Source organism: Polyodon spathula, chromosome 13 (assembly GCF_017654505.1).
Source record: "Polyodon spathula isolate WHYD16114869_AA chromosome 13, ASM1765450v1, whole genome shotgun sequence".
Classification (NCBI taxonomy): Eukaryota; Metazoa; Chordata; class Actinopteri; order Acipenseriformes; family Polyodontidae; genus Polyodon; species Polyodon spathula.
In genome coordinates, this window is record NC_054546.1 from 31,947,838 (window position 1) to 31,959,205 (window position 11,368).

An 11,368-nucleotide genomic window follows, 5' to 3' on the forward strand; every position below is an offset into this window, starting at 1 on the left:
CAGAAGTCCAGTTTTGGTAGAGCTTTGCAGAGTATATTTTCATGGTAGGTGGACAGACAAGGGGTTACTAAAGCATTGTTAGCACAGCTCTAATAGCAGAATGCTCCCAACAAATAACAACTTGGCTTATGTTTGTGGATGTGGATCCTTTAACATGAATAGTCTTTCAATAAACAAATAAGACCTGTGTTCAAGTAGTTTTTAGTACTGTATCTTTATATATTGGGAGAAAAAAAACAAGACAGAGCTAGGGATTAAAATGAAACTGTGCTGACTGCTGTAAATGTGTTGCCAATAACTGAGCTAGTCCTATAGTTCGATCAGCCAAAATCTGAGCAGAGAGGTTTAAGAATGAGATTACTTAAGTGTTTATCTGGATGAATCAAGAGGAAGCCACTCAGTACAGTAATAATTTAATTGGGATGCAGTGTTTTACACAGTGGAATATTTCTTTACAGGCACAAATCTCCACGGTCGTCAAGATCACACAGTGTTTATTTACTTTTACAAGAACGGTCATCTGCCTCAGCTGCAATAAACACTCGATATCTTCTCATACAGAAAAATCCAACCAAATACAATCAAACTTTTTTTTTTTTTCCAAATGTACAAAATATGCAAATCGCAACAACTCATAACATAGATAATAAATGTACAGGAAGAAAAACTATTAACATTTTCAACAAACTAAACAAAAAACCAAGGCAATGTTAATAAGATACATGCAAATAAAAAGAAAGATTTGATATTTAAAATATATTGGTATACAATTTTTACTCTGCTAAAACAAACCCATTTGTATATTGCTTTGAATTTAACATAACAGGAGAGTAAATACTGATGCACATGAAGGGAAAATACCATGGATGATGCAAGGTAGAGGATGGGCTTTTGGAAACTTAATTCTATGCATTTAAAAGGATTGATATTTAACACAGAAGTTATTTAAAAAAATTAAAAAAAAACATGTGACACCATAATTGTTTTACCCAGTTTGCTTTACTACAGAACAGTGATTTGTTTTCCAGAAAATGATTAACAGAGTAAAGGCAGCTAATTCACATCCGTTGATTTAAGAATCTTAAAAACAGATTGACTAAAGGAAAATATGCAACACAGTATCCATTAAAATATGAGACAAAAAAAAAACATGAACAATTAATACTGGCATGGGCAACAATTCGTTAAGAAAAAGTTAACCCAAATATTGCCAGTACCACAAAGAGAATCCATGTACCTTAATACATTACAGATTGTGTTAAGGATGCAATCGACAGAATCACCTTCATATCTGTTCTTTGCACAGTGATACTTCTAAACTACAATTAAACTGTATTTGGTATACGAAAGCAACTAAACCCAGTTACAAATTGAACAATTACATATCATTTATCTAAGCAGAAATGTTTGGTAAACTGGATTATGCTTTTTGCCATGATGAGCTATTAGGTCTACAGCAAGGCAGTTAAAATAGTTTAAGAAGCAAAATTCCAACCCAGAAAGAAAAACAAAGCACAGTACTTCCTGATCAGGAGAACTAGCCTTATACGGTTTTAGGGGTGGGACTGAGTAGGGAGAGGAAATAAAGGACTGCCGTGGTTTTTAAGTGGTGCTGTGGTCAGCTTTGCGTTTCTTGGTAGTCCTGGTAGTGTAGTGCCCCCTTCAACAGGCCTGATATCTGTTGCTTAATGACATCCCTTTCTTGGTTTTGTATTTTTTTTTTGGGGGGGGGGGGGGGGTTCTACACAAGAACATGAATGAGATTTACAAGCTGGATTCAACTCCAAAGGTTTCCTGGGATGCATAGACCATGTAAAGAAAGCCGTCTTCATCCTTCTCGCGCTCGTACACCTCGGAGATTGGCGTGGAGACGCTCACCATACTGTGCCCGTTCACCAGGAGGAAGAAAGCCTGGTTGGAATTAAGCTGCAGGCGTCTCCTGCAGGACACAAGAGTGAAGCACATGCATTTAAATGTGATCTAATGTAGGTGGAGGAGGGGGAGGGAACTATGAAACTCATTGGCAAAACACGTACTGGTAATAAATCATTTGACAAACATTTCTCAATGCTGAAAGGTTTATTTTAGTATGACCACACTAAGTATGGTAGATTTACTGGACATGTATCACAAAACCATCATACTATGGGCAGTCTCTCCTTGAGAGGCCCAGGGCTGAAATGCAAGATGACTGTAGCCAGTGCTATTGTCCCTTCCCTTTCATGAGCACTCAACTTCCAACAAAGGACTAGATCAATTAAACACTGTAGACCATCATGTTTTTAGCCTAGACAAAAATATCTCTTGTTTTTACAAAGTTTGTGGTAGGAACTGGATAGAGGAAGGAAGGATGACCGATTTATGAGACATTTCTAATTAGTCAGCCTCAACATGTGGAATGTTTCTCATCATCCCAGCTCATGCACCCTCTACTGCATTTTCTTCTCACAGAAAAAGAAAGAGAAGTGCTCCACCAATTACACAAAATGAGAAACAAGAAGCTAATCAAGAGAAAGGCCATACTGTTGCCAGCAGCAACAGTCGAAAGCTGTGCCGATAACTTACAAAACAATGTTATACTGTCTTTTCTAGGAATTAAACCTGAAAGATGTCACTGAAATAAGATATTGATCTGAGAAGATACTCAGTGAAGTCTATAAAAGTAAATTTACTACTTCTACATGTTGTAGTTTACGTGTAGCACTATATTCACTCAAATTAGGTGATAACCCAAAACCCCTTTCTCACCTCTAGTTTCCAGATTCTCCCTAAAGTAATTATTTTTAATTCACGTCATCTGTAGGAGATACTAGGACACATGGGGGTCGCAATACCTGCTGCACAGGAAATTAATTTATACTGTAGAACAAAGGTCAGAAAAACAACCAGGAAAATCCTGGGGAAAAATCTAATTCACAGCAAAATAAGGACCTTCTAGAAGGTTGTTGTGCTAACTAGAGTAAAACGAATACTGCCTCAATGCTGAATGCTCAAAAAGCAATGATGGAATGGAGATTATTGCAGAAATTCTGCAGCACCTGATAATCTTAATCAGCTCGCTCATGTTCACATGGTCAGGAACCAGGAACTTAGTTTTGTCCAAGATGGGCAGCTGCTTCTCCCCCTTGTACCTCTCAATGATCACCTGAAAATATACAAGGGAAGGGAGGTTTAAAGCACCATGGCTCAGAGTGATTGTTCCCCATGCAAACCCATCAAATGTTCTGATGAAGGTGAAAAGTACAGTTTGTTAGGACAGATTTATAATTAAGATCCCCTTTTTTTTTATCTCTTTGAAATTTGCAAATATTTCACCAGGCTATAAATATGTTACATATGCAGCAGGGACTGGAGCCCCAACTAAAGCATGTAAAGCACAGGGTCTCAATACCTATATACCCAAAGTGCGGCTTTGGTTCTTACATATGACATTCCTGACAACCTTTTAGCCACTGGTATTTGTACTTCAAGTAAGTATATACAGCAAGTAAAAAAAAGTGAGGCTTTTATAGAGTTTATCTTCAAGTCCTCTGCCTGCTGTTTAGATCACCAGATCGCTGTTACTGTTTTAGGAACATACTGATCATAAAACCAAACAGTAAACACATGAAACTCATTGAAACAGAATCTTGCATATGGCACAATAGTCATTAGTGACTTGGTTATAAGTCCTTTAAGAAGGTTACAGTGCATTCTCTTTATCAATACGAAGCACTATAACAGCAAGGGAACCAGAAAGAGGCCCACAGACACAGTTCAGATAAACATGTGCAGGCCACATGAAATCCAAGGTCACAACCTTACTGGCACAGAGCACAGAACTTGTTTACTGGGGGAAAAAGTAATAAGGTCAAATAGAAGTGTACAGTTTGTGATCATAAACCAAGTCACTTTTCAACTCCTTACTTGAACCTCATTGACCTTGTTGACTGTCCAGTGTGTTTGATTCCTCCCAAAAAGGTAGTTTACACTGCAGGGACTCACACATTCCCAATTTGTCACTATGAGCAAACCAGGCATATGTCTGTTACTACCTACAGCAGTAGGAGGTTATGTCTCAAATAAACCACCTTGAAAGGCAGCTGCAGGGTTAACAATGTACCAGAATTGACTATAGACATTTAAGTACAACCACATTTGACAGTGAAGTGTATTCTATTTTCCTGTTTATTGAGACCCACTACCTGCATGCAGTCTGTTCCAGTTTGAAGCTGTGTAGCACACTGGGTTATTTAACTCTGGTAGAGCTGGGTTCATGTACACTGCAGGACCAGTCAGGGGCTTTCCACAAAGGAGAGGCAGGGTTTGAGTCACTGACTAAATATTGTGTTTCATGTTTTCATTTAGCTCTTAAAATAACATCATACATTAATAGGTTGTAAACTAGATTTCTTACTCGCACGTAATAGCTAGGAAGCAACACTGTTGTGCAAGGATATATTCATGCATGTCCACATGCCATGAAACTGTATTTTTATTAGTCTATGTCACATGGTGAGATTGGGCCTAGTTCAGTGCTGACTATTCTAGACTTTAACCCATAGGACTTTAAAAAATATTATTATATAACTCAAGTTAAAGCTATTTGAATATGGCCCATTATTCACAACACACAATTGCAAAATTTGAATTAGAATCATCAATCCAACTATTAATATTAATTTTGAATGTTTAAAAAAGGAGGGCATTTAGTTTTGCATTTATGCCAAATCGGGCCTACCAAACGAAGTGCAAACAAAATTTGTGTTTCAAGAACCTCCAAAATGCTGCATTCGCAATTGATGCACCTGCAAAACTGACTTTCTGAATCTATTCGAACAGAAACTGCAATTTTCTGACTAAAATGTGGCTGTTAGTTGCTATGATTCTAGTTTGAAAAATTTAGCAGAAGCCTTTATCTAAAGTGACTTAGAAACTAGGGGGTGAACTATGCATCAGCAACTGCTGGTGCAGAGTCACTTACAATAGGACCTCTGTTTCAAATGTACTGAGTAAGGTTTCTTGACTCACATTAATCAAGTCTATAACATGTTGATGTTTTTAACTATTATTATTATTATTATTATTATTATTATTATTATTATTATTTTATTATTTAGCAGACACATTTATCCAAGGTGACTTATAGAGACATCAGCTGCAGAGTCACTTACAACAACCTCTCACTCGAAAGACAGAGCACAAGGAGGTTAAGTAAGGGTCACATACAGCTAGTTAGTAGGCTGGCTGGCATTTGATCTGGGAACCTCCTGGTAGCAAAGCCTTTTCTTTAACCAATGGACCACCAAGCCCAGAAAAATCAAGTTTTAGGATTGAAAATGCCAGAGAAAGGTAGTTTGGCCAATTAAATCTATGGCAGAAAAAAAAACATTGAGCTTTCATTACTGTTTCAAAGTAGTTAATTCACTGCAGTACATGTAGAAATATAAGTTTGAGGTTCAGACTCACTTAGCTGCAACATTGAATTGCCTGAGTATGATTCTGTCCTAATAGGATTATTTCAGGAACTCAAACTGTTAAGTAAAATGTCCCTTATTAGGGAGCAACTCTATTTGTTAAGTGCTATCATACTGTAACACCCGTACCTAAATTTTTGTTCCACTATCATGTTTTAAACATAATTGTGAATGGTTTCAATGCATGTTGATCTGTTATTTAGGTAGGGTGGGCAGTTTATTACAGTATAAAAGCAGCTGGAACTTGCATTAAATATATTCCCATTGCATCTAACAAACTGTGTATGTTGAGAGCAAGGGAATATTACTACAAGTTGGAGCTGCTCCCTGATAAAAGTTTACTACACTAAAAGCACTGCAGAGTGTAAAAGCATGGTAAAGCATTTTGGTATAGTATATTAAAGAAAACAAGGTATTCCATGCTAAAATACTGTGTTGAAGGACAATTTTATTCAAACGTAATTCCAGTAGCATTTTGGTGGCTACTTTTATGTGACATTTCTGTAAAAATCTGAATAGCTGCTAATCTCAAGATTTACTGCTAAAAGTCCACATTTAACAAGTTAAGCGGTAAATGTCCAAAATGAATGACGTGATTTTACCAGTAAATCTCAAGAATAACCTTTACCAATAAGCCTTTGGTAAATGTCCGAAAAGCAAGACATTTCTTCATAATTCCAGAAATTTACCACCTTGGTAAATGTTGACAGTTAACTGTAAAACGTAAGACAGACTGACTTACAGTACCACATATACCTAAAGCAATAGCTTGTCAGCAAATCTATAGGTCTGTAATGCACTTACTGGTGTAATTCTGTGCAAATTCATCCTTAGCTAATGGAAGGTTAATACTGTAACATTTGGAATGCATATTTTATAACTTAATTATCTGTGTGGGGGGGTGGGGGGTTGTGGTTTCAATTTCTGTCGTTATCTTGCAAGATATGATGGAAAACAAAGCTAAAATCTTGAAAGAGATGGGCCTCTGAACCTCTGAATTGAGTCACTGGCTTTTCCCATGGTGACGACAAAGAAATTCAATCATGTTTTTATTGGTTACTTTTTGCCCAATTACAATTTTAACAGTTAAAACTATATAAGTACTATATAAGTGCGACAAATGCAACGACAACCACTATATCCCCATCATAGAAGTCTAAAACCTTTTTAAAAAATGACTCAACCATGATATTTAAAATACTTTATAAAATGTTTTGTGCTTAAGTACTGTATTCTTCATCAACTGTGGTCTCTGGCTAAAGAACCCACTTTCTTTTTATCAGGCAGCAATGTGTACTGTACAGATGTTGGCCTGGCAATGACTCCAGTCATGTGGCTTGGCTTTAATTGATAAATCGTAGATTCAAATGACTAGTAGCCATCTGACCAACAAAAGCACAATTATAACTCATTAAACAATTTACTTACAGGGATTTTGGTCGGGTGTTGCTCTCGAATCAGTCTTACATCTTCCACTCTTTGTTCTGTGATTTAAATAAAACACAAAACAAACAATGTTAGTAACATACAGGACATGGAAAAAAAATGACATCTGCCATTTATAGCACCCTTCTAGCGTAAACGGGCTGTCATTCACAAGACAAATTCATTTGGCATGGCTTGTTATAGTCTGTGATACATGTCCCTGTTGCAAGTGAGCTCACAGTAGACACTTGATTTGAAAGTGCTCCTACTTCCTACTGACAGTTTTACCAGTCCCTCTTGGTGTACTGTATTCCCTTGTCCAAATAACACAGGGCTACTCCATGAATATTTAGAGTCCTACTGGTATTCCAAGAATGAACATAACCGAATAAACTTCAAGCCTGTTTTGAATGAATGCATTAGATATGCTATGCCATATTTAATAACAATAAGTACAGTTAAAGTGTTTAGTAAGTTTGATATGTATGTGCTGGAGGGGATAAAAATAAACAATGAACCAAAATGGCACATTCAGTACCCCCATGCTTATCACCCTGAAGAGCTTCTTCGCTGCCCTTCAAGCATGCTGTCCCTAGCAGCAATCGGCTCTCATTCAGCTGGAAAACTAACTCTGGCAAGTATTAACAACAGAGCTGGAGAATACATAAAACAGTCTTTCTAATGGTTTATTGTGCTCTTTGGCAATAAAGTATCTATTTGTTTAATCTGTTTCATTTCCAGTCTGTATTCTGATAATCTTTTCCATCTATTTATGGAGTAGCACTGAGATGTCTACTAACTTATACCCACATTTATTTATAACTTGTGGGTATTGTGCATTTAAAGCATGTATACAAAGTTTCATCACAAATGGGGGAGTTGATCTCAAGATATAGCCATAGCATATAGATGGATGTGCATACCATGACCTGTTTATGTGGTTCCTGGATAAATTTGCTTTCTGTAAGTAGTATGAAACCATAAATGTTAAATAAAAGCACGCTATTAAATTGTTAGAACTTTAATGGAATGCTTGTAATATTAATGTATGTTTGTAGTCCGACAGAAATGGGTTAAAATAAGTCATTACAGCATGTGGGTGCCAACCTAGCGTGTTGACATTGTTATAAAGTTTTGTTATTTAATACATAAGTTCAAGTCTAATAACGCTTTTGAAATCTTAATGGCTAGTACTGTGCTCTTCATTAACTTTTCTGGTTCCAGATATATTCCCAAGGGCTACACTAGGTGAACACTACTTAGTTAGGTAAAGTTGGAATATTTTTACAACTGACCCACAGTGCTGTTTGTGATGATACTATGGGTGACAGTGGAAAAATGTGGAGCAGACCATGTGCCAACTAAACTGTTCATAGGTACTCCTGTTGCTGATTCCACTTGTAACTTTATAAGCACCTGATGGACAATATTGTCTTGAACACATTTCCATTGTGTCTCAAAGGCATGTGTGTGGTCTGTATCACTGATATAGCTACAGGTTAAAACAATGTGTCAGTGAAAAAATTGTTACTGGACAACACTTGTAACATAACTTTACTGAAAAAGAACCCATATAGTACAGCTGTGAAGGAAATATTAAGACAATAACCGTACAGTCTCTATACCCACAGATTGTACCTTCTTTGTATCTGTCTATGTGCAACTAATATAGCTTTTATTTTATTTTTTAAGAGTAATACACTGGAAATAAATCTTAATTATAAGAGAAATATAGCAAAAATAAATATCTGCTAAGATACAGCCCTGTTTACTTACTACTTAGCTGTGTGCATGCATGCATATATATATATATATATATATATATATATATATATATATATATATATATACACACACACACACACACACACACACACACACACACACATACAAAAAGAAAGTTAATTGGTGTTAATTTGCACAGCTGTGGTATAAATACTGTTTACTCTCTGTTCTATTTTTTTAAGGCAGCAAAAGCTTGAAAAGTTGTTTAGAAGTCTGCCTTATATACTCTAATGAAGCAACACTCAAATTTGAAAAAGAGGAAGCACAGTTAGTCCCAGGGGGAAAGGACAATACATTACATGGCCAAACGCACTAAAGAATAATTAAGCATATTCCGGGTACAAGGCGGTCTGACAGAAAACAACAAAAGTTGAGCTAGAGGTTTTTTATTTTTGTTTGTTTTTTATTTTTATCCCCCCCCCCCCCCCCCCCCCCCCCCCCCCCCCCCCCCCGAAAATATCGCTTCACTACTAACTAGTAGCGCTAATAAAATATCCCTTTTGTACTTCAATTGTGTATTCTAATGTTTTGCAAGATATGACGTAAAGGGAAATTGTTTATTTTATACTACTGCATATAAACATTTTGAAAATATTTAATATCATCATCATTATTTCTTAATATGAAATACACTGCCTTAGTCCACAGCATTTTTTTTTTCAAAGAAACGCTGTCGTTAGTTTATTTTACTTTACTTTAAAACAAAGTAATGTCCTACCGGTCATTACGCATGCACGACATTGTGCAGTGCAGCTAGTACTATTGTTGTAAATTGTTGGGTTTTATTTGTGGTATGTAGTAGTTGAAAATCACCTGTCATTGTCTTCGGGCAGGCAGTAACATCGGCTAAATCGCTGGAAAGGTGATTGAAAAAAAAAAATTAAACAAATTAACTTATTTGACAGTTATTCTAAATTATACCGATGTGGTTATCCGTAAATAAAATAATATACTATATAAAGCTGCGTTATTGTAGTATTATTGATATGCAAACTAATGTACGGAATTAGAAAGGTTATGGTACATCAACATCCTGGGCCAAGAATAAAAAAATAAATAAAAACTATCATACACAAAAATTTAAAATAGCTAAGTTAGTTTGCATAAAGTTTAAGACTAATAATAAGATCAAAACATCTTTCTTTCCGACTTGTCCAAAGGCCTGCATTGTAGTTGGACACTAACCCAGCAACGTCACCCCATCCCCCAATCCTGCAGCTGAGCTACTCTGCATTCGGACTCAAGATCTTGCGTATATATGTATAAGATACAACAGGCACCTTCATTTATTAAATGATATGCCCTTCTGTTAAAACACACAAGTCTACCATACAGCGCTCAATAATATTTTGATTATATAAGTGTACTGTCATAACTAGGCTAACCCCCGCTTCAGCCACCACCCTCGCTATAATTAATAATTCTCTCATTTTATTTGAAGGGGGGGATCGCCATCAAATAACAAAACTTGACTGTTTTTTGTTAATTGCTACCACGTCTTAAATTACATTAAGTTAAACATTTGAGCAGTTTATTTAATCTTTTCGAAACATATACGACGGTACTCTGCTTTTATAAACAAAATAAAAAAATGCGATTTGTTATTTATCTACACACATTTATAAGGAATCATATTCTGGAAACCCTACTCAATCAACGTAGTTATAAATATCAAACTGCTAACTGCATAATTCTGAAAACTGTATTGATATATTAACATAAATAAATACGTACCAAATGTCCTTCTTTGTTTGAAGGTCTTTTCTGAAGGCATATTTTTCGGCTGAGGTGATAACAGCTATTTAAGGCCAAAGGAGCGGTGGAATTAAAATAAAATACGGTATTATAATCACGTTTTTAAAAGCTGACAGGAACAGAAATATCACTGCAGATCTCGTTTTCTTTCCTGTTGCTGCTCTCTGGAGTTCCACCTTAACCAGCAAAAACAAAACGGTCAGCTGACTAATGACGTCAGGGGTGAGGTCACGCACAGGATGAAGTTGTAATTTTGAGTGAAACAAGGATGGGATTCATCCTTATTACAGCAAAGATGTCTGATTAAATTATTGAGATTCAGCGTCAGTTATACTGGGGGCAAGAAATACTGATTTTTTTTTGTCCTTCTTTTTTTGTCAGGCAGGTGAAGAAACATGGGTCTTGCACTGTTTTGTGTGTAATATTAATGTCAGTATTAGATCATTCCATCATTTGGAACAGCTGTCGCAATACCCTATATTTGCCAAACAAGTATATCCTCTGTGTACAGTACTCCACCATTAATTCACACTGGATAGGTGTGACAAATTGCTCCTTGTCTGTTTATTGTATTTTAAAAGTATATTTATTTATGCTGTATTTTTATTTAAATATGTTTTTCTTCAGTAGCGGTCTTCATTAGGTCTGTATGCTCAACAACCTGAGAATTTAAACTTTGCATTGGTTTTAATATTGGAACAATATGAGGATTAAGTTTGATATTCAAGTTTTGTGGCTAAGGTGTAAACTTTCCAATTATCGTATCTTGTAACTCTTTCTCCTCTATCGGCACACACATTTTTATGGGGGATATTAAGTTGTATGTCCTTCAGGTCACTGTTATTGACTTTGTTCACTTGTAGGAATTGATCCTGAGCAATAACAGTTTGCTTGCTTCCTGGAAAACCCGTTGTTTGAATTAACTCAAGAAAAAGCCTTTGAAAGCA

The 11,368-nt window shown here is 36.0% G+C and overlaps 1 protein-coding gene across 2 annotated transcripts; it reads right to left on the bottom strand.

The window, feature by feature from the left end:
* Nucleotides 1-400: 400 nt before the first annotated feature.
* LOC121325938 (microtubule-associated proteins 1A/1B light chain 3B) lies at nucleotides 401-10,612 on the bottom strand. Of its 2 annotated transcripts, XM_041269020.1 has the most exons (5): nucleotides 10,401-10,612; nucleotides 9,480-9,520; nucleotides 6,885-6,940; nucleotides 3,039-3,145; nucleotides 401-1,939 (listed from the first exon to the last, which is right to left on the bottom strand). In XM_041269020.1, exons 2-5 carry the CDS (start codon nucleotides 9,484-9,486, stop codon nucleotides 1,765-1,767), a joined length of 345 nt encoding a protein of 114 aa, XP_041124954.1. In that variant the 5' UTR covers nucleotides 9,487-9,520; nucleotides 10,401-10,612; the 3' UTR covers nucleotides 401-1,764. The 2 variants fall into 2 exon arrangements, with proteins under 2 accessions (XP_041124954.1, XP_041124953.1); XM_041269019.1 differs by lacking the exon at nucleotides 9,480-9,520 and having other exon boundaries at nucleotides 10,401-10,610.
* Between the last annotated feature and the right edge of the window lie 756 nt (nucleotides 10,613-11,368).